Source organism: Peromyscus maniculatus, chromosome 2 (genome assembly GCF_049852395.1).
Source record: "Peromyscus maniculatus bairdii isolate BWxNUB_F1_BW_parent chromosome 2, HU_Pman_BW_mat_3.1, whole genome shotgun sequence".
Lineage (NCBI taxonomy): Eukaryota > Metazoa > Chordata > Mammalia > Rodentia > Cricetidae > Peromyscus > Peromyscus maniculatus.
The window spans coordinates 50432167-50454547 of record NC_134853.1 but is presented as its reverse complement, the minus strand read 5'-3'; the positions used below and the strand labels follow the sequence as shown (position 1 = coordinate 50454547).

At 42.4% G+C, this 22381-nt stretch overlaps 1 protein-coding gene across 3 annotated transcripts in view; it reads left to right on the top strand.

Moving 5' to 3' along the window:
* The window catches only part of Klhl32 (kelch like family member 32), a 217847-nt gene that overhangs the window by 102246 nt on the left and 93220 nt on the right, over nucleotides 1–22381 (top strand). For all 3 annotated transcript variants that reach the window (XM_006979249.4, XM_042270937.2, XM_042270939.2), the window contains exon 4: nucleotides 1372–1479. In XM_006979249.4, the coding sequence (XP_006979311.1) occupies nucleotides 1372–1479 (108 nt within the window). The remainder of the gene's footprint in view (nucleotides 1–1371; nucleotides 1480–22381) is intronic.

Below are 22381 nucleotides of genomic sequence, written 5' to 3'. Positions count from 1 at the left end.
TTGAGTCCTGTCTGGCCATTTTCTTCTCATCCCAGCCATTGGCAACACCATTCTGCCTTCGGCACCCAGGTTTACTATGAGTGAGATGTTCTTGTTGTCTGTCTTTGGTTTATTTCTCTTAGTACGATATCCTCTGGGCAGTGTAAAATGAGATTTCCTTCTATTTAAAGGCTGAGTAGTTTCCTTTAGCACAGATGTGTGTGAATATGTAATTCGTGAATTTTTAGGTTGTTTCCATACATTGGATATAATGAACGATGCTGTGGTGGGCATAAATATGCTGATTTCCCTTTCGGGTGAGGATCTCCTTTCATTTTATATACATAAGGCCTCCCTTATCTGTGGAGACCATATTCAAATAACTGAAAGCAGATGCTTGAAGTCATATATAGTGCTAAATCCTGTAGATTCTTTTATTTTTCTCAAATAAATTATTTTTATTTTATTTTATTTTTATTTTTTATTTTATTTATTAAAAATAAAATTATTTTTCTCAAAACAAATTACAAAAGTTTGATCTTTAAGTTAGGGATAGTAAGAGCTTAACAATATCTAATGCTAAATTAGATAATAAAATAATGTGCCTATAGCACCTTTTGATGTATTTCATTGTTTTGAAGTCACCTTTCTTGAGATGTGAGGTGCTATAGTTGCTTGAATGATGTGATGGAGTGGAGCTATTGATGGAGACGTTACAACCTGCATTAGGCTGGTCTGTGTCCATGCCAACTGATCTGATATTGGAAATGGCTTCTAGGTGACTAATGGGTGGGTAGAATATAACATGGATACAGTGAGCAAAGGGGTGGACACCAAAGAGTTCATCATGCTGTTGTGCAGAATGTGAAACTTGTGAATGGTTTGTGTTTGGTATTTTACATCTAAATTGCCAAATTGTGTCTGACTGTCAGTAACTGAAACAGAGAAAAAGCAAGGAGTATTTGATGTGTACCTAGAACCAAGACCATAAAGACAACAACATCAGTAGAGACTTGACTCTCGGCATTCATTGGGCAGAATGTTCAATAGGGCTGCACCTCGTGTAACAGTTCGATCCCAGAACAGAAAGTAAGTTCAGTGAGCCTGAATGTTGTTGCCTGGATGAGTGTGCTGAGAGATACATTGTGTGTGTGTGTGTGTGTGTGTGTGTGTGTGTGTGTGTGTGTGTGTGTGTGTTTTACTGTAACTGTTTAGCTATCAGATAGGTGCTTGTGCAAATGAAGCTTTGTGGAAGTGTTTCAGAAACCAAAATTATATTTTAACTGAAAACCTCTAATTTCTAGTTTCCCTAGGACATTATCTTTCTCTCTCTCTTGTTTTTTTAGATCCCATAATTCAGTCTTTTCTTTTTTTTTTCTTTCCACATTTCAGGCAATGTTCAGTCTTTGTATGGTGGAAAGTGGAGCTGATGAAGTGAATTTACGTGGTGTGACCAGCCTGGGCTTAAAGCAGGCTCTGGAGTTTGCATACACAGGACAGGTATGGTGGTGACGAATGTGACATGAGTATCTTTGCTTATTGACTGTGCCTAATCAAAGGAAATTATCCTCAATGGATGAGATCTAGTCACTTTATATATTGGTAATTTTTATGTTTAAAAAAATCATATCTACATAATTTTATAACTGAAGTAATGGAAAAATGAGTAGAACCATTTGATTTTTAATGTTATTTAGGAAACAGATAACATTAACCATATCTCTGAATTATGTGCATGCTAAGATTGTTTTTCCACAGTCCAAAAAACTCTCATAAGGAAAAGAATTGCGGTTAGCTGAATTCCTGTTATCACTTCAGCTCAGTGACTCAATTATGGCTTTATTGTCTGAAAAACAAGAGCAAAGCAGGGCAAGTGGTAGTCCAGTGGTAGAGTGAACAAGACCCATATCCACAAAAAAAAAAAAAAAATCAAAACAGTTGTCCTAGTTAGGGTTACTATTGGTGTGATGAAACACCATGACTAAAAGCAAGTCGAGGGGGAAAATATTTATTTGGCTTACTGTCTACATCACAGTCATGCCAGGAACTCAAGTATGGCAGGAACCTGGAGGCAGGATCTGATCCAGAAGCCATGGAATAATGCTGCTTACTGGCTTATTGTCCAAGGATTACTCAGTCTGCTTTCTTTCTTTTTTTTTAAATTTTTAAATTTTCTTTTTATTTAATCTTTGTATCTTTCACACATCATGCATCTCAATCCCATTCGTCTCCCATCCCTGCATATCTGCCCTCTTTTCTTGCAGCCTCCTACCCCCAAATAAAAGTTAAGAGGAAAAAGAAAAGAAAAAAGTGTGTGTTGGGGGAAATCTCATCATGGAAACTATAGTGTGACACAATGGATCACACAGTAAACCCTTTTATTTATGTATCTTTACTTGCAAGTGCTCATTGCAAAGAGTCCTTGGTCTGGTTCCAGGCCACAGGTTTCTGCCACGCTGTCCATGCTGGGCCCTCACTGGACTCCTCTTGATTATCCTGCTGTTGCCCTGTGTTGTGGAGATTCTGCAGCTTTGGGTCTGCAGGTCAAGTCCCTTCATGTGCTCCAGTAGATCAGAAATGGGGTGGATATTGTGGCCAACACATAACCCTAGTTCTGGGTCTGGGTAGTTGCAGGGTTGGTCAGCCCACCAGCTCTCCCTTGTCCTCACCACTAGGGTGAGCTCTCCTGCATTGTCTAGGAGAGTTCACCCTTTGCAGCCATGAGTGGAGTGGGGGCAGTTCTCCTGCATTCACGTCCTGAGGGTCAGATCCCCCACACCTACACCTTCAGGGCCAGCTCTACTGTGTTGCCCAGGCATGGCATAGGGGTCACTCTCCTGAGTGCTGCAGCAGATGAGGGGCAGGGCTAGATCTCCTGGTCTTACGACCTCAGGGCCAGTTCTGCCAACTGCCTCAGGCATTGATGGGGGCTGGAGAAGAGTATCACAATGTAAAACAGATTACAAACTGAAAAGTCCTATGGCATTTACAAACACAAATTCAAACTTCAATCTATTTAATATATCCAGTTTCTTTTAAAAGATAAACTCTCCCTAAAAATCCAGTCTCTAAAATTTCAAAGTCTCTTTAATAATTCTAAGTCTCTCAAATGTGGGCTTCTGTAAAACCAATAATAAGATAAAGACTTTCTTACTCTAAGAAGGAAGGACCAGCCGGGCGGTGGTAGCACACGCCTTTAATCCCAGTACTCAGGAGGCAGAGGCAGGCGGATCTCTGTGAGTTCGAGGCCAGCCTGCGCTACCAAGTGAGTCCCAGGAAAGGCGCAAAACTACACAGAGAAACCCTGTCTCGAAAAATTAAAAAAAAAAAAAAAAAAGAAGAAGAAGAAGAAGAAGAAGGAAGGACCGGGGCCAAGTCACAATCTGAACAAAGCAAAACTAAAAGTCCAACAGCATAAATCTTGGGGTCAGGCTTCTAGGATTCATGATGTTTCTGGGTTCCTCCAAAGGGCTTGCCACAGCACACACACCTCGTCTAATAGGCTTAGGCCAGCTCCACTCCATGGCTGCTGCTAGAGGTTCTTGGAGGTTGTTCCCATGGTACCGACATCTCCAAAATGCTGGGTCCCCTGCTGGGCCTGGGCTGCACCTTCACCACATTCGCTTTTCACCACTCTCCGGGCTCACTTCTGGGACTCCAGCCCTGTCACATAGTGACAAAGCCTCTGATGCTCTCCATGGCCCCATTCATGCCTTCAAAAACAGTACCACCCGGGTGACTCTTACGATACCAAGTTCTCCTTCCAGCATGAGGTACAACATTGGCTGCCTCTTGAACACGGCTGCTGTGTGCTGACTCTGGGGAAATTTCCTGAAAGACTGCACTTCAACCATGCTGGTCTCCTCTTACTCACAACCAACTCTTTAGCCCCAGCTGACCAGCATTCTTTGTCCCAGCAAAACAAAGGTCTTACTTCGGTGGTTCTGGTCTCTTGTTAATTACAGACACCACAGATTCTTCACACAAATGGCCCAGTAGAATCCTTGCTTCACTCTGAAACTTCACAAGCCAGTCCTCCATTGTCTGAATTTCTCTCGATACTTTTATCTTCCAAGCTCCCCAAGAGCAGCTTACCAAACTCTCAACACTCAATAGCCTTTCCAGCCCGAAATTCCAAAGGCAGTCTACAGTATTCCTAAAACTACACGGTTGGGTCTGCCAGAGCAATACCCAACTCCTGGCACCAGTTTATGTATTAGGCAGGTTGTTGTGATGAAACACCATGACCCAAAGCAACTTGGGGAGTAAAGTGTTTATTTTCCTCACTCTTTCATATCATTGTTCATCATAGAAAGCAGTCAGACCAGGAATCCAAATAGGGCAGAAATGTGGAGGACTGCTGCTTACTGGATTGCTCTCCATGGCTTGCTCATTTTGCTTTCTAATAGAACTCAGGGCCACAAACCCTGGGGTAGAACTTCCCACAATGGGCTGAGTCCTCTCATATCAAACACTAATTAATAAAATGCCCCACAGGCTTGCCTACAGCCTGATCTTAGAGGGGTGTTTTCTCAATTGAGGTTCCCCCCTTTCAGATGACTGTAGCTTGTGTCAAGTTGACATAAACAATCCAGCGCAACAGTACTAAAGCCTCAAGAAGATTTGGGAGTTATAGCAGAAGCAGAGTACACACACAAAAGTGTTGGACCTGGTCACCAGGGACCGCCAGCACTGCATTTCACAGAGAAGGTGGTATTTGGTTCTTAAAGAATGTGGGAAGGTTTACCGTTCCTCTAAATTTTCTTTCGATGATTGTTAGAATGGATGATATTTGGGCTTGGAGAGATGGTTCAGCAGTTAGGAGTTCTAGGTGCTCTTTCAGAGGACCCAGTTTCAATTCCCAGCACCCACATGCACCTCATACCACCTGTCTGTAACTTTAGTCCTAGGGGATCCAATGCCTTCTTCTGGCCTCCGTGGGTGTCAGGCATATAAGTAGTGCACAGACAGACATTCAGGCAGAATACTCAAAGATGTAAAAAAAATCAAGTGTGATATTGTTTAGTCTTTTTCTTAATCCAGTAGAGTTTGGGATGTATGTCTTAGAATAATTTAGACAAATCTGGCATCTAGAATGAAAACAGAAAAAACAAAAACAGCATACATTGAATAAAAGAAAGAAAGAAGGGAAGAGGATGGTGTATGCAAATTCAGGGTTAGCCTTGTCAAATTTCATATCTTAAGAAATTAAGGCAGGCAGTTATTATACAGAATTGCCAAACATTTTTGTAGTGAAGTTAGTAAATAATGTATTTTATGCTTTTGGTTTACATATGTAAATTAATGTATTAGTTCTAAATTATTTTATGTGTGCATTTATCGCTTAACACCACTGTCATATCTGCATTGTCTGTCTCTTATGTAAAATCAATAACCCATACTTCACAGAGAGAAATGGAGGTTTGGCACTATGTGGTAGGTCAGAGTCCCTGAAGAGAGGCCAGGAGGCCATTGGTGAGAGTTCAGCCTCAATTGTAGTGAACTACTTCCACATATTTGAGATGGCAGTACTTTGGGATGACCAGAAAGGACAATGGCAGGTGTGGAGGGGAGCCTGCCTGAACCTATAAGACAAGCTGTGTGTTCTCTGGATGGCGGAACCAGAGTGGAGTAGCTGTCCAAGCTCTTTGGAGCCCAGAAGATACTGAGTGAGCCCAAGTTGCAGCACTCAGAAGGCAGAGGCAGGTGGATATTTGTGAAATTTGAGGTCAGCCTGGCCTACACTGCAAATTCCAGGCCACTCAGAGTTACATAGTGAGACCCTCTCTCAAAAAAATGACTTTGCAATAAATCCATTTTGCCTTGAAATGGGGGTTACAGATGATAGCAAAGCATTGCATTTGTAGCATGTTTGGGAAATAAGCAAAGATGCCTTCTCTTATTGTGGAGTTGAAAGTAGCACTGAGTAAAAAAGAATCTGGAATGTATTGGTATAAATGAAAGCATGGTTTTTCCAATTTCTTCATTGTTACTGATCCTTATGGACTTTCCGGTTATGTTTTTTAACCAATATATATGTGTATATATAATATGATATGTTTTACATATACATATATATATATATATATACACACACACACACATACCTTAGAACTATGTGTACGAGAAACACACATACAAACACACACATACATGCATGCACACTGACAGCTGATTATGTGTTTAGCTGGTTGTAGTAAGCATACTATAAAATGCAAGTATTTTAAGTGTCTGAAAATCACTGCTGTCTTGGAAAGAAGTTGGGAGTACAGAGTGGGAGTGCTGAATGAATACTGCTAAGTGCAACAGTGTGTGTGTGTTCCTCCTACACACAATTCTAAAGTACAGCCTTCTGAGCAGCATCCCACAGATTTCATCCAGGAAGTGTTGAAGGAAAGTCAGAATTTCCTCAGGGCTCACAGCTCCTCTGAACATGTGTGCACTCTTCCTGTGTCATGGCAGACGCATGTCTCACAAGCCTACACTTGTCTTTGCACCCATTAGAAAGCATTCGTCCTTTGTCTACACACTGCTCACAGACTGCTTGAACAAGGCTCAGCATGTGTTGCGGCCCTGTGGTGTCCCCCTGCACAGCCACCAACAGTTGCTGGGATTGCAGCAGAGACAGGGATGGGATGGAGGTGACAGGCAGCATCTCCTTGGGGAGCAGGCCTTGTTCTGGAGACTGTCGCTGGGAAGAGCTGCCATTAAAGGAGGAGGAATCAACCCAAGAAGGCACTGGCTTTTATGGACCCAGGTGTGCAAGAACCTGGTTCCTCTTTCCTGGCCTCTTCCATCTCACTTTCTCATGGTTCAGTCTGGACTAGAAGAGACATGGGAAAGATGAGAGGAAAAAGGGGGGGGGGGAGTGTACCACATCTCATTCCCGACATGGGAAAGATGAGAGGGAAATGGGGGTACCACATCTCATTCCCGACATGGGAAAGATGAGAGGGAAATGGGGGTACTGCATCTCATTACTGATTTTAAAAATGCTCAGCCACTCAGAAACAGGCAAGAATTGTTTTAAGACAGACAGATGACAAGAAGACAGACAAAAAACTTCAGGTAGATGGGGAGGAACAGGTAACACTGAAACTAGTTTATGAAGAAAAGAATCCTGGGAAGTAGGTCAGCTAGCTCAGTGCTTCAGGATAACCTCTAGGAACTGGGTAGCTTGGTGCCAGGATGTAAGCAAGTGGAACTCAGGGCCAAGGGTTTCCTGTTCAGCACCCTGGCTGTGATGTCAAGAAGGTCTGAATGTGTGCCAAGGACTGTCATGTTATACTTTCTGGAGAGTGCTTAGTTTTATTTTCATTTCCAGGAAACTCTCTGTTTCCTGCTGTATCACTTGTTACTGGATGGAGAGGCTCTAGAAGCCCTGAGCAGAAGGAGAAACGCCATGCCACACAACAGTGACATCTGTCGTCTTCTTTAAAGCACTCCATGTCCGAATGTTGCTCACTTTGTCAGCTATGAGCCAGTTGGATGAGCATCTAAAGAAGAAAATTAGTGTTGGTACAGCCTTTCTCTTCTCTAATCCTTGACTTTTTGAGCTCAGCAAAGAATGTGTTTTTAAAGACACACATTCTAACAGCCTTTCTCTGACCCAGAGAATGCTTTAGTGTCATATGCACAAGGAAATATTTTGTCACTCTTAACCACTTCTAAGTCTTTCAGAAATACAAAAAAAAAATGTGATATTCTTGCGAATGAAAAACATTGTTATATATAATGGCAATTATATAAGACTATTCACACAGATAAGAGTTGACTATCAAAGGAAATTCTTCCTTAGTTTCCATATTCTTATGTATTGAAGAATTTTTTTTCCTGATTTTCATTTGGTTCTTATAAGTTCACATGAGTGTGTGTGTGTGTGTGTGTGTGTGTGTGTGTGTGTGTGTGTGTGTGTAAGTCTTACACAAACATAAGCAGGGTATTGATGACAGGTCCTGTCCTGCAGTAGACCTGGATACCCCCATAGATGGCATACTGAACAGGAAGCCTGCTGGGAGGTATGTATATGTAGCACTTTATTTTCATGGAAACTCTACTTATTCTCCACAACAGAATACTTTTCTCTAGAGACCTGAGCATCAAACCAGGCAGCAGAGTGGCAGCAATCTTAATTGGAACTGCTTTCCCATGGACGATTCCTTCAGGGGAAAATGTGTCACTTGGTATGGAAAACGTCTCCGTCAGATTTACTTATGAGCCTTACTCAGCTTGTAGCATGTAAAACAATTCTAGAAGGAAATTTGCTGAAGTGCATCTGTTGGGAACAGCATTAAGATTATTCAATAGTATTTTGGTATTTTAATTTCAAGATCTTGTATTCATCTAGCAATGCCTGCAGAAGCCTGGAGGGTGGAAGGCCCTTGAGCCATTTTAGCTGTCTCAAGATCTGCAAAATATAGCCTGAAATCCACCTTTTTTTTCTTGTTGCATCCTAAATTGTTTTATTAATTAATTTTTTTTCACTTATTTTATATTCCAACCACAGTTTCCCCTCCCTCCTCTCCTTTTGCCCCCCCCATCCCATCAACACACCCCTCATCCACTTCTCTGTCTCTATTCAGAAAGGGGCAGGCCACCCATAGTAGTCAACAAAGTGTGGCACACCAAGTTGAGGCAGGACCAAGCTCCTCCCCCTACATCAAGGCTGGGTGAGGCAACCTAGCATGGGGAATAGGTTCCCAAAAGCCGGTTAAAGTACCATGGACAGGTCCTGATTCCACTGCTGGGAGTCCCACAAACAGACCAAGCTACACAACTGTCACACACATGCAGAGGGCCTAAGTCGGTCCCACGCAGGTTCCTTACCTGTTGATCCAGAGTCCCTGAGCTCTGACAAGCTCAGATCAGCTGTCTCTGTGGGTTTCCCCGTCATGATCTTGACCCCTCTGGCTCATACAACCCCTCCTCCCTTGTTTCAACAGGACCCCAGGAGCTCAGCCCAGTGCTTGGCTGTGCATCTTTGCATCCACTTCCATCAGTTACTGGATGAAGGCTCTCTGATGACAATTAGGGTAGTCAGCATCTGATTACAGGAGATGGCCAATTCAGGCACTCTCTCCATTATTGCTAGGAGTCTCAACTGGGATCATCCTTGTGAATTTCTGGGAGTTTCCCTGGCACCAGGTTTCTCCCTAACCCCAAAATGGCCTCCCCTATTAAGACGTCTCTTTCACTTCCCTCCCCTTTCATCCCACCCCTAACCAACCCAACATCATCTCTCATGTTCCAATCCTATATTGCCCTCCCCCACCCCAAGTTTACCCAGGAGATCTCTTCTATTTCCCATTCCCAGGGAAATCCATGTGTCCCTCTTTGGGCCTGCTTTGTTACTTAGCCTCTCTGGGGCTGTGGGTTGTAACCTGTTATTCTTTACATTACTCCTAATATCTACTTATGAGTGAGTATATACCATGTTAATCTTTCTGGGTCACTCACTTTCTGGGTTATCTCACTCAGGATTTTTTTCTAGTTCCATCCATTTGCCAACAAATTTCATGATGTCATTATTTTTACAGATAAGTAATACTCCATTGTGTTTTTTTCTTTATCCATTCTTCAGTTGAGGGACATCTAGATTGTTTCCAGGTTCTGGTTGAGCATGTGTCCTTGTGATATGATTGAGCACACTTTGGGGATATGCCCAAGATTGGTATAGCAGGGTCTTGAGATAGATTGATTCCCAATTTTCTGAGAAATCTCCATATTGATTTCCAAAGTAGCTGTACAAGTATGCACTTGTACCAGCAGTGGAGGAGAGTTCTCATTACTCCATATCCTCTCCAGCACAGGCTATCGTCAATGTTTTTTAATCTTAGCCATTCTGACAGTTATAAGATGGAATCTCAGAGTTGCTTTGATTTGCATGAAATACACCTTTCATGGGAGAGAATTTTTAATTTGCAAAGAATGGTCATATTCTCCTCATTTTAATTCTTGCCAGGCTATGAAGCTGTTCGTGACTGCATTTCTCCACAGAGAGGATTTTTCTACACAAGAGCTTGAGGAGAAAGTTTAAGTTCTATCAGTCAATTCTTTTTTCTTTCTTGACTCTTAAAAATCATTGTTATTTGCCTCTGGGGAGAGTTTCCCTTTTATTATTGGAAGAAGTGGGAGAGTAAGCTTCCTGAGTTTGAGTGAAGGAGCATCACTGTCCTTGAACTTGGTTGAAGATAGGATGTAGGTGGAGAGGAGGGCTCTCTGTGCAGACCCGGCCTTGGTTTAGAAGGACTTCGGAGATTTCTTAGATGCCCTATTTTGAGGACACAAGGCAGAAGGGTGTGCAGGGCTCCAAATCTTCCAGCAGTTTGACATCAGAAATCCCTGAAGCAATGGTCATATTTAAGCACAAATATTGAGAAATGGTTAAACTCAGTCATTTAATGAAAACAAAAGGGGACTGAATACGTCCATGGCATCTGTATTCTTTTCCACCTCAGTTCTGCATTCAGGAACCATTATGGTCCAAGGCGCTTGAGCTCTGGCACAGAACGCACCCATTACTGGTGGTATCAGAGGCTCCTACTACCTGAAACCATATCTGATGACCAGCATGGGTGCAGCCCACAGTGCTCCTAACCCGCTATCATTACATGATCTGGGTCTGCCTTTCTTCTATTCCCTTGGCTCTGCTCGCAGCTCTCTGTAGCTCCAGAACCTACTGCCAGCCCCGGGAACCACACATATTCCTCTTGCTCTTCGTGATGGTTTTATTGCCAGTAGTAGGACAAGAAGCAACCATTGTTTTTTCTTGCTGACATCATCCAGCATAGAAATATTCTGGCATCCAGCCACTCGTAAAGGTAGCTCAATGCACTTGCTTACTCAGGGTGGGTCTGCCCTTCTGGACACTTATTCCTCTTGAATGTTTCAGCAGAAAGTCCCATTGTCACATGTGTTTTAAGGGGCACCTCTGCACTGCAGTGGGTAGATGGTGCCTCTGTTTGAAGTATTTCTAGACAGAAGCCACTGTGCCTGTTTCTTCTTAATCGCTGACATTTCTGAGTGGTGCCCAGGATCATAGCTGAAATTATCTGAGTGGAAAGTTAGCCATTTATTTTACGGCAAGTCTTGGAAGTGCATTATTTTCATAAGAGGTCCCAGGTTGCTAAAGTACATGAACTTTCTTTCTTTTGTTCAGGTTAAAAAAAGAATGTGCCTGTTACTGTAATAGCTCTCTTGATAAGTTTGTTGAGGAGAAAAATATAAACAGAATGGTTTCCCAGGAGCTGTGGGGTCTTTTTTATTATTTTAATTTCCAGTGTTAAGACAGTAAAAGATGAGCAGAAGCTCCACAATGCCTTTTTCTTGGAGTTTTACTAAGAGCTACTCTCTACAACAGTACAGTGCTTTGCTCGGGTATGTGTGTTATCAGTAAAACATTCATATATCAGTCAATTTTTTAAAAATTGTTATCTGGATTTTCAATTCTCAGTCCCATCTATCAGAGTTTAATATGAGAAAATGCTTTCTATCTTGAAATGAAATTATTGTGTAATGTAACTGACCTACATAAATGACCCCAAACCCCAATGAAATGACTTGACCATATGTAGTGGATGAATGTGAGGAAAGAATTTTATTTTTAAAATCAAGTCAATACATATATAGTGAAGTGTATAGTGGGAAAATGCTTGTCTCCATGTGCAGGTGGCTTGAGCCTGCCTGGGACAGTTGACTGATACATGAATGCTTTACTGGCGGCACACATACCTGAGCATATCCTTGGTACTCTACTGTTGTAAATAGTGAGTAGCTCTTAGTAAAACTCCAAGACAAAGACATCAAAGGGCTTCCATTCATCTTTTACTGTCCTAACACTGGAAAAGTGAATGTACTATCACACAGAAAAACAATACAAATATGGTTACATGTTAGAGTTAATATTTGGACTTTCATTGTTTTCTTTATAAATAAAAATCTTATTTGCATGTGCATTACTGCAGGGCCTCTTAGCATACAGCTGTCGGGGAATTCTTGATGACTGCTCTTTACATTGCCTGGCATCTGGCATCCTTTCTGGATGACTGGAGATGTTCATGTGAGTTTCCCGGTTGTCCCCTAGAGAGGGACAGCCTCCTTTAAGAAATACTGCTCATATTTCAGATTTTATACTGAAATCAAGCCAGAAAAATCAGAAAGCAATGCTTGGGTTCTAAGCAAATTTTTGTGTTTTACTTTTTACTTCTGATGTTCTTTAAGGTATCACCAAGAGAAACAGTCAATGACCTTAATATCTGCAGGAAATTTTCCTTTAGATCGCTGGGTCCGGAGGCAATAGAATTGTTTTTAGTGTTCTCACCATTTGATGTTACATTGTATTTCTGTTTTAGTGTGAGTGCATGTGCATGTGTATGTAGTGTATGTGTGTAGGGGTACACTCCCACCCATGCCTGAGCATGTGGAGGGCAATGTCTTCCCCTATCATTGTCCATCAAACTTTGTTGTTTAAACAGTGTCTCTCAGTGAACTTGGAGATCACCAGTTGGCTAGACTTTCTCACCAGCAAGCTTTGCCTTCCTTTGAGAGGTAGGGGAGGGTCTGCCTGTTCCTGCCCCACATGTGGGGGTTATAGGCACATGGCCACACCCATCCTAAACACAGGTGCTCAGGGTCCAAACTCAGGCCCTCAGGCTGCTGCAGATGGTACCTTGCCCCCAGGACCACTACTTCAGTTCTTTTGTTTAGTTTTGAGGCCCACTTATAACAGTATGAGCACAGCAATTGCGTGTGTAATGTATTGCTTATTATATTATTTACAACATTTATTTACTTATATTCTTTTCTGGCCTTATATTGCTTTCAGTTTCCTATTTTCTCTGACTGATTTATGTTCCTGATATTCAAATGGTTACATCAGCTGCATATGACTGTGCCTGTCTGTTCACTCAAGAGGGTGAGGCAGGCAGGAGAATCACAACTTCAAGGTCAGCTGCAGCTACACAGTGCATTTGAGTCTAACCTGAGCTACATAGTGACTTCCTATTTTAAAACATAAGTACACAAATGAAAACAAACTAAACACGTGTGGCTGTAATTTACTTCACCGCCTTTCCTGCAATTAGACGAGTATACTTATCTGTAAATGCTGGCCATATAAATAATGATGCTTTACCGTAATTCTGTTTTTTTTCCATTTGGATTATTTTTAAGTGAACTCAGAGATATGTGATTATATGACCAGAAGGAAGAACTGTCTCCTCAGAGATTTTACCAAGGAAGGCTACTGTTAGATAACAAGTTTTAAAAATTTTCCCTAAAAATGGAGTCCTTGAGCCCTCTGCTGGCCACATTTAGTATTTGTACAGGGTAGTCAGTATATGTGAGTTTTGAGATCCTAATTCTTTAAAAAAAAGATAACAGGATAGCAAAAAATATATGATTTTTCTGATGAATAGTACAGTGCATAAGTGGCTAGCTGTTTTCCCCAAAGCTGGAGGTTGAACCTAGGACTTTGCACATGCTAGCTAAATGCTCTTCCACTAAGCTGTATCCAAACCCCTCCAGTAGAGCTTGTGGGAAGATTCTTTTTGCAAGTAGATATTCCACTGGAGCAGAATAACATTAAGAACATTTGAATGAAGGCATTAGTTTGACTGTGCTAAATTAATTTGTGAATATTTGTTTCCTTTGTTATGATGTAGGAACTATCTCTTAATATTTTGCTCTCAAGATGAAATTCATTAATTCAGCAAATACTTAATGATCACCTACTGTGTGTTAAGGACTCACTGGGTATTAGGAGTACACTAAAGGGAAAATTATTTCAAGTGTATCATCCCCATAGACAACAAGAAGACAAAACCATATGCATCTAGGTGGCAAATTACAATCTGCAGACCACATCTTCCTAACCTTATGCCTTTGTATAGTTTGTGGGGTAAACATTATTTAACATTTTTTTGTTTTTAGTTTTTAATCAATAGACTATTTTTAAAGCAGGTTTTCCCTGTAGCAAAATTCAACAAAACTAGAGTTCTCCTATACCTCCTGTCCCCACCCATGTGTAACATTTCCATATCAACATCTCATACAGAATGGCACACTTGCTCTAACTGATAAGTCTCCATTGACATATCATTTCTCCCAAAGCCCCTGGCTTTCCCTAGTGTTCATGCTGTGGGAGATGTTCATATGAAAATGTTACATACGTGTAGGGACAGGAGTTATAGGAGAACTCTAGTTTTCTTGAATTTTGCTGTATACCTCAAAACTGAACTCTTTACTTGTCTCCAATCCAGCATGTTTTGGGTCTTACTCTTGTAAGTAGAGGCCAAGTGGACTGAAACCTAAGCTCTAAGCACCGTGGTGACAAGGATGCATCTTTATATCACTATGGCATCTTCATAGAGTCTAGAAAGATGCCGGGAATGCTGGAGCTAGAAAAGACTTGCTGATGAAAGGGTGGATTACCTTGCCTTCAGTTTCCTCATCCCCACTGGTGTTTATATCTACTTGAAAGGCAAGAAGTGGGGGTGGTACAGGAAGGACAGATGGCATAAACAAAATGGCCACATGATATCCGAAAGATAGTAGGCACCATGTAAACACTGGAGGTAAAATTAAATTTGCTTTTCGTGAAATTAATAATAGAAATTTTTTTTTTAACTCTAAAAACTGTGCCAATTATTTTTCTAAACATATTATCTAGGCATTCTGTTTTATTCCCTCCTCAAATTCTATGGAAATGAGTAGCAGTCAATCATGTATTTCTTTATGAGATGATGCTAGATAGAAAAATGCCAATGACTTTTCTTGGCAGACTCTAAAGCTGTTTTTTTTTTTAATCTTCATCCTTTACAAAGCTTATGCAAGGAACTCCCTAAATGAGCAAAGAATTGTGTATTGATGATTCCTTTTCACATCGGGGCTTATTTCTCTGACATCTTTAATGAAATGAGACATCTTCAGTCCTCGGCTCCCTCGGCATAGCTCTGTGTGCATGCCATCTTTGTATTATTTGCACCATGACTTAATAATTTGCATTCAGCTCCATCTTCTCTCTCCATTCAATAACCAGCAGTGACATTGTTAAATCATGCCTACACTTGAAAATTGGTGTCCAGGGGGCTGAAGAGATAATTCAGCAGTCGAGGACACTGGCTCCTTGCCAGAGGACCCATGTTTAGTTTTCAGCACTCACACGGTGGCTTACAACCATCCGTAACTCCAGTTCTAGAGAATCTGATACTCTCTTCTGGCCTCGGCGGCACTGCATACACATGGTGAACAGACACACATGCAGGCAAAATACCGATGCACATAAAATTAAAGTAAAACAATCCTTTTCCAAAACAAAATTGCCATTGATCCTATTCGTTGTTTCATCTTTAACACGTCAGCAGCTAAAAATCAGTGTTTTCTCTTTGGGTCTGCCCCCATGTTGTGGAGCTGGCTCTGTTAGGGAGAGTCTGCCCCCATGTTATGGAGCTGGCTCTGTTAGGGAGAGTCTGCCCCCATGTTGTGGAGCTGGCTCTGTTAGGGAGAGTTTGTCCTGGTGTTATGGAGTTGGTTCTGTTAGGGAGAGTTTGTCTTAGTGTTATGAAGCTGATTCTACTATGGAGAGTCTGCCCCCATGTTATGGAGCTGGCTCTGTTATGGAGAATCTGTCCCCAGGTTATGAGCTGGCTCTGTTTTGGGGAATCTGTCCCCATGTTATAGAGCTGGCTCTGTTTTGGGGAATCTGTCCCCATGTTATGGAGCTGGCTCTGTTTTGGAGAGTCTGTCCCCATGTTATGGAGCTGGCTCTGTTATGGAAAGTCTGTCCCCATGTTATGGAGCTGGCTCTGTTTTGAAGAGTGTTCCCATGTTATGGAGCTGGCTCTGTTTTGGAGAGTCTCAGTTCCATGATAAAGTTGTGAGGGATGGAATCTACCATCTTCATCACACTTGAAAGAACATTGGTTATAAGTAGGTCTTAATAATTAATTTAGCTTTTCTTTTAACCTATAATGACCTTCATGTTTCATTATACTTTAATTTGCTACAACTGCTTCTTTCCCTTACAGTTAGAAACTATCAAAAATGTATTCTGCTTTTTCAAATAATTAGCCACATTTGTAAAGGTGATGTAAGTATGTATAATTTATCTTTACATTCTGTTAAATAATGCATCTTATTAATTTAAACATAATGAAGAAAATCGTGTTGGAAATGACTGGTTGGCAATACTATTAATCTCAAGGCCTTGAAATGCCAGAATCATTCTAATGATGAAGGAGCCATAAGAAAATGGAGTTTTCTCTATGTTGTGAAAAGACCAAGTCTTTCCATATCCCTCTACAGGGTTTTTCAATTAAATCAGGCATACTTGGCCATTACTCCTGCAGAATCCTGTGCCCACTGGATCCCCACACTATCACAGTCCCACTGGATCCCTACACTATCACAGTCCCACTGGATCCCCACACCATCACAGTCCCACTGGATCCCCACACCATCACAGTCCCACTGGATCCCCACACATCACAGTCCCACTGGATCCCCACACCATCACAGTCCCACTGGATCCCCACACCATCACAGTCCCACTGGATCCCCACACCATCACAGTCCCACTGGATCCCCACACCATCACAGTCCCACTGGATCCCCACACCATCACAGTCCCACTGGATCCCCACACCATCACAGTCCCACTGGATCCCCACACATCACAGTCCCACTGGATCCCCACACCATCACAGTCCCACTGGATCCCCACACCATCACAGTCCCACTGGATCCCCACACCATCACAGTCCCACTGGATCCCCACACCATTGCAGTCCCACTGGATCCCCACACCATCACAGTCCCACTGGATCCCCACACATCACAGTCCCACTGGATCCCCACACATCACAGTCCCACTGGATCCCCACACCATTACATTCCTACTGGATCCCCACACCATCACAGTCCCACTGGGCTCTTTTCACTTTACTCAAGCACTGTGTATTTACCCTGTTCAGCCTTCCATTTGTCCCACCATGCTGTGGTATGTGCACATTTTCTGTTAATACTAAAAACACATGAGGTGGATAGTATTGTCAGCACACATAGGGCACTGAGGGATGCTTGGAAAGTAAATTCCTAGGCTTTCTTATCCTTACTTGAATTGTATTTTCTTCTTAAGAATAGAGTATGTCTGATAGAGGTAACAAGGAACAGAAAATCGTTTTGCTTTAAACAAGGGCGCCACCTTGTGGATAAACAATTTTTAGTGACCTGATACTAAAGCTTAAGGTAGATCTTGTTTTATTTCCCATCTATATGACTTCTTTTACACAGAAGTGCTTCATGCAAAAGACTTCCTATGTCTTGAATATCTGACTAATTAATTTATTTATGCTCCTTTTGTTCAGTTTACCTGATAGCTTATAAGTTCAAGTAAGTTACCATTTCTCTAGACCATATGAAATAATGAATTTCAATTGTGTAAAGAGAAAGTGTCCTCATTATTCTGATAAATGATATTAGACCACGTCTAACTTTAATTGCATTAGTCCGTGTGCTTAAAAGGTGATTGTTTTCATGGACACACTTGCAAACCTTAGTTGTCTGGGTTTAAAGTTATCACACCGCTAACCTGCTCTATCCACAAAAACCATAGTCAACCAACAGCCTCCTAAACAAGCAATGAGGGTGAACCTTGAGGAACTAAAGAAACATTTCTGTGAAGATACTAACTCAGTTATTCACAGACAGCAAGAAGGTTATACTGAAACTTTCATAGATGTTAAAGACATTTGTTACAGAAGCTAATCTGGGAGGCAAGGTAAAAACAGGGAAAGGGATATAAATGTCTGATGGCACAAGAGAATGAGCTGAAAGACAGACAGAAGCAACATGGAGTTTGTGTGCTGGCGCCTGCCTCTACTTGTCGGGCCCAGCCCACTTTCCCAGCGCCTCCTAGGTGCCATGCTCTATGTAGAATTTTGCCACAACCTCCATATTCTTCCTTTTTCACAACTTTTTGGCCCCATGTCCTGTCTAAAGACTCTGTAAGGCCAGGTGCACAAGCCTACTCTCAGTTTGGGAGGCATTCCTCAGAGATGGTGCAAATAAACCAACTCCACTCAAGTCACTGACCGGAGGAGCGAGCTGGACGAAGCATCCCAGGATCCCTCCTGCCAGGAAGGCGGTTGTACCACTTTATGGCTGAATTCTCATATCAGAATGTTTTGGGAATCTGTCACCTCCTACTGAACTTGTAGATTTAAAGTCTAGCATTTTGTCACACATCTATCAGCACAGCGCCACAGCCTGTGGGGCTTTATCCTGGAAACTTGACTGGGGCGATGAAGGAATGGAAAAAGAGCAGACACACAGACACACCTGCAGAAAAGCTGAGATCAGATGGGATGTGCTTGCTCTGATGGAGCATACCTACTGTGCAAGAGAAGCCGGGAACTTCAGCGCTTTGATCATGTACAATGCACAAGGAGGGGCTAGCTAGCCTTCGTAAGAAGTCTCTGTAGGCAAGCAATCCAATTGTCATCTTCCAGGAAGAGGAAGCTACAGTTGCTGGGTTTTGCACACATTGCCAAAATTCCCACTCAGACTACAGGAAGGCTCTGCTGTCCCTCTGCACCTCACCATGGGGAAAGGCTTGGCCACTCCCATGGGGCTGAGGCACTGGTGTCCATGACAGACTTCATCAACTCTTTGAAACACTCAGGGCTTTCTTGGCTCTCCACAGCCTAGGGTTACCCTGCTCACAGCCATTGGTTAAGACTCGTCTAGTTAGCAAAAATGAGAGAGAGGGAGCAGTCTTGGCATTTGGGATGAGGGATCAGAGCATCTTTGTTCAAGTGACCTTCTTTACCTTACCATGGCTTTAGGGAAGAGCCTTGAGCTTGACTTGAGTTATAGGATTATTGTTTACCCCGAGACAGCACTATCCAGCCCCTCACATGCGAGCTCAGCTCCCCTGTGTTCTACCTGGAGGTTGGTGTGGGTGGATTGTGGGGGAGAGAATACCCAATATTTTTGTCCCCAAGAAGAAAGCACTTGGTCCTACCTATACACCCCCTTGATGGCTTCAAAAACTTTTTACAGATTCAGAGGAGCCCCAGCTCCATCCCAGCCTGAACAAGTGAGCCCTTTGACACAGGTTCAGGGCACACACTTGGTCTTATATGTCTTGCATTTTCTTTATCTCTTTGTCTTGTTCACATCTGTATACCTTCATCCGATCTGAATTCCTCTAGAGGGCTGAATGCTACAGATATGTCCAGCCAGGTAGCTTAGCTCCCTCCCACTCTAACAGGATGCTCTCAGCTTTCAGGGGCCTTCCCTCCCTTCCTGTGGGTTGATCTCATGCCCCACCCATTCGGTTAGAATGCCAGAATAAATAGTGATGACTATAACTTTCTGAAGGATCTGAAGCTGGTTTGGGTCAGTGTTTTGTCACAGCAAAGGGGAAACAAACTAGAAGATTGTCTCCTATAAATGTGGGTGTTTGAGGATCCTTACTTTTAAAGAGTTTTATTGGTCAGTTCCTCGAGAAGGCGTCAAGTTCACTTTATTGTAAAGCACAGGGAGTTGAGCCTCAGCTTATTCCTGGCCAAGCACAAATTCTTTGGAAAATCCAGCAGAGCAGCCACTCACCAAACAGCAGCAGGGCGTAACTGCAAAGACTCCGACAGTGACGCTTACACATGCTGGGCGTTTCTATTAAGGAAAAAAATATTTGTCCTGACAGTTTCTCTCTGCAAACCTTTCAAAGGACTTAGAGATTTTCCTATGCTAAAGTTTCTTTTAGAAAATCTTATAATGAGAGGAGGAAACAAGCCTAAAGAACAAAAATAAAAAACAAAGGCATAAATAATCCCAGTATGGGTTTCTAGTGTGAGGGTTTCTCACAGTGAGTCCACTGGACGTGTTACACATGCTATGGAATATTCATCTTGTCTCTCAGTGATAGCTGTCTTTGCGTTTGGCGTTACCACACCTTGGAGGTTATCAGGAATGCCAGTTGTGTGAAGTGAACATAACTGACAGGGTTGAAAGGCTAAAGCTACCCTTTCTAATCCATCGAGTCCCTGCTCCCTGCCTCAGGCTGTGCCTCTTCTGCCAGTCTGTCCACCACTCTTGCTACTGTGATGGGAGATACACTCATTTCCTCATGCCAGTCAAAGACCCTTCCTTGAGGATTTGCAGAAATTTAAATATCTCTTCTGACCAGAAGAAGAAAGAGCTGTTAAAAAAAACTCCCAGAATGAGATGAGTATTTGCAGTTTTGACCCCTGTGCTTAATTTTTTTCACATCTTTACTTCAATGGTAGAGAAATACAGCTACAGCTCTTTTTCTTCTTGTCCTCCATCAGATCAATTAATAAAATAAATCTTGAGACAAGCATGTGTGTAGGAATCAATTATTTATCCAGATTTGTAATTAGATAAGCACCATTTCAAGACACATTTCTTCCCTTCTGGAGCTTGTATCTTTATGTGTAGAGAAACAGAAAACAATCTAATAAATGTGCAATTATGTCAAAAGACTGTAAGTGCTATGGATAATACAGCCAAGATTGGAAATGATAGGTATTTTGGAGTGATGTGCTGTTTCACAGAGAATGATCAGGGCAAGCATCTCTGACAGTGTTGTTCTGTACACACCAAAGAATGAGCGGTAGCCTGATAGCCATGTTTCCACTTTGATGAGTGAGTTTGTTAAGTGTATAGTAAGCCAAAGTATAAGTCGCAAGTAATAGATTTGGAGAGAGGACAACAAAACTGGACTAATGCCAATATTCAGTTCATAGATGGGAGAGGAGCTCAAGGGTCCAGGATCCTCCCCAGAAAGCCATTAGCAGTTAATAGCTTCTGGGGAGGGGAGTTGTAGTCTTCAATGGTATAGCATCTGATGCGTTACACATGCTTTGGTGGATAGCTCAATGGCCATGCCTGTGCAGGAAGCTCTGGTTAAACTCAGTGGCTCATAGAACAAACAACAACAAAATGACTTGACAGTGGGAAGAGGACTTGTCTGGAGGAGGGGAGGGGAGTTTGGTGGGGAAGTGGCAGTAGAGAGGACTGGGTGGTGAGTGTGACCTGGACACATTATATATGTATAGAAAATTATCAAAGAATAGTTTTATTTTTTAAAAAAGGAGAACGACTCTGGGATTTTCTAAATAACTGCTATATTTTTTGCTGAGATAGAGGGATTATAAAAGGAGTGGGGTGGTGAGTGGTAGTAGGATCAAGCGTCTAGCCTGTGGCATGCTTAGGGTTTGAGCTGCCCTTTAGACAGCTAAGAGCCATGTTGAGGTGGTAGTTGGATGCCAGGCTCTACCCGGCTTGAGGGATTGACCTAACTGGAGCAGAAAGGGAATGAAGAAAAGGCAGACACACAGACATGTCAAGAAAAGGTGGGATACAGTGGGCTGAGCTCACTCTGATGGAAGGTACCAATTTTGACAGTAGGTCAGAATCTCAGTTCCAGCAGAAGACCAAAAGATGGGATGGAAGGAACCAAGCTGATACCTTGAGGAAGGATGATCCATGTAGAGATGATCCAGAAGACTGATTTGGTTGGTGATACGATAGAGGAGGCAGATTTCTTTTATACATCAAAAGGTGGACATCTCTGTAGAGGAGCACACTCAGATTGCAGTTATCCCAGAGAAGGAAACTATGGTTGATAGTTTTTACACACACTGGTCAATTGTTCATTAACACTTGTACTTGGACCACAGGAGGGCTTTGCCATGTCTCCGAGTCTCGCCTGGGGAAGGCTTTGCCTCTCCCACGGGTCTGAGACATTGCTGTCTTTGACACTGACCCATGTCAACGATACACATTCACTCAGGACTTCATCCATTTCCCATAGTTGTGAATGAGGGTATGGAATATGGAGGTGGGGAACAGATTTGGGTGCCATCAGCATATAAATATCATTAAAGCCACGTGATTACAGGGTGAGCAGAGAGAGAAGGAAAAGGTCTTCGGGCCAAGCTGTGGTCATTTCCAAAGGCACATAGACTGGGAATGAAAATGGTTTCTGAGGAAAAAGAAAATCAAGAAAGAATGTTGACCCAGAGACAAGAGATGGATGGCCTCATTTATAGAAAGAGTGGACTCACTAGCTGCTTCCATGTGGACAGGGCAGTGAAATGCCAGTGGGTTTGGGGACATAGGTGTCCAGGGGCCAGACTGGGAATGACTGGGCTGAGGAAGATGGCTGTGACAGCACTAAAGGCCTCTTTATACATTCAGTCACATGTTGGAGTGAATTTCCTCAGCATGGTGTGTGTCTTTCTCTGGCCTTTTTCAGTGGGCTGGTAGCAGCAGTCCAATAGTTGGGCTTAACCAGCAAGTAGATAATTGATATCACCAGGGACTTGAGCTGTTCTCTGTCCTGGTGAGGCTCGCTGTTTCATGAAAATGATAGTTG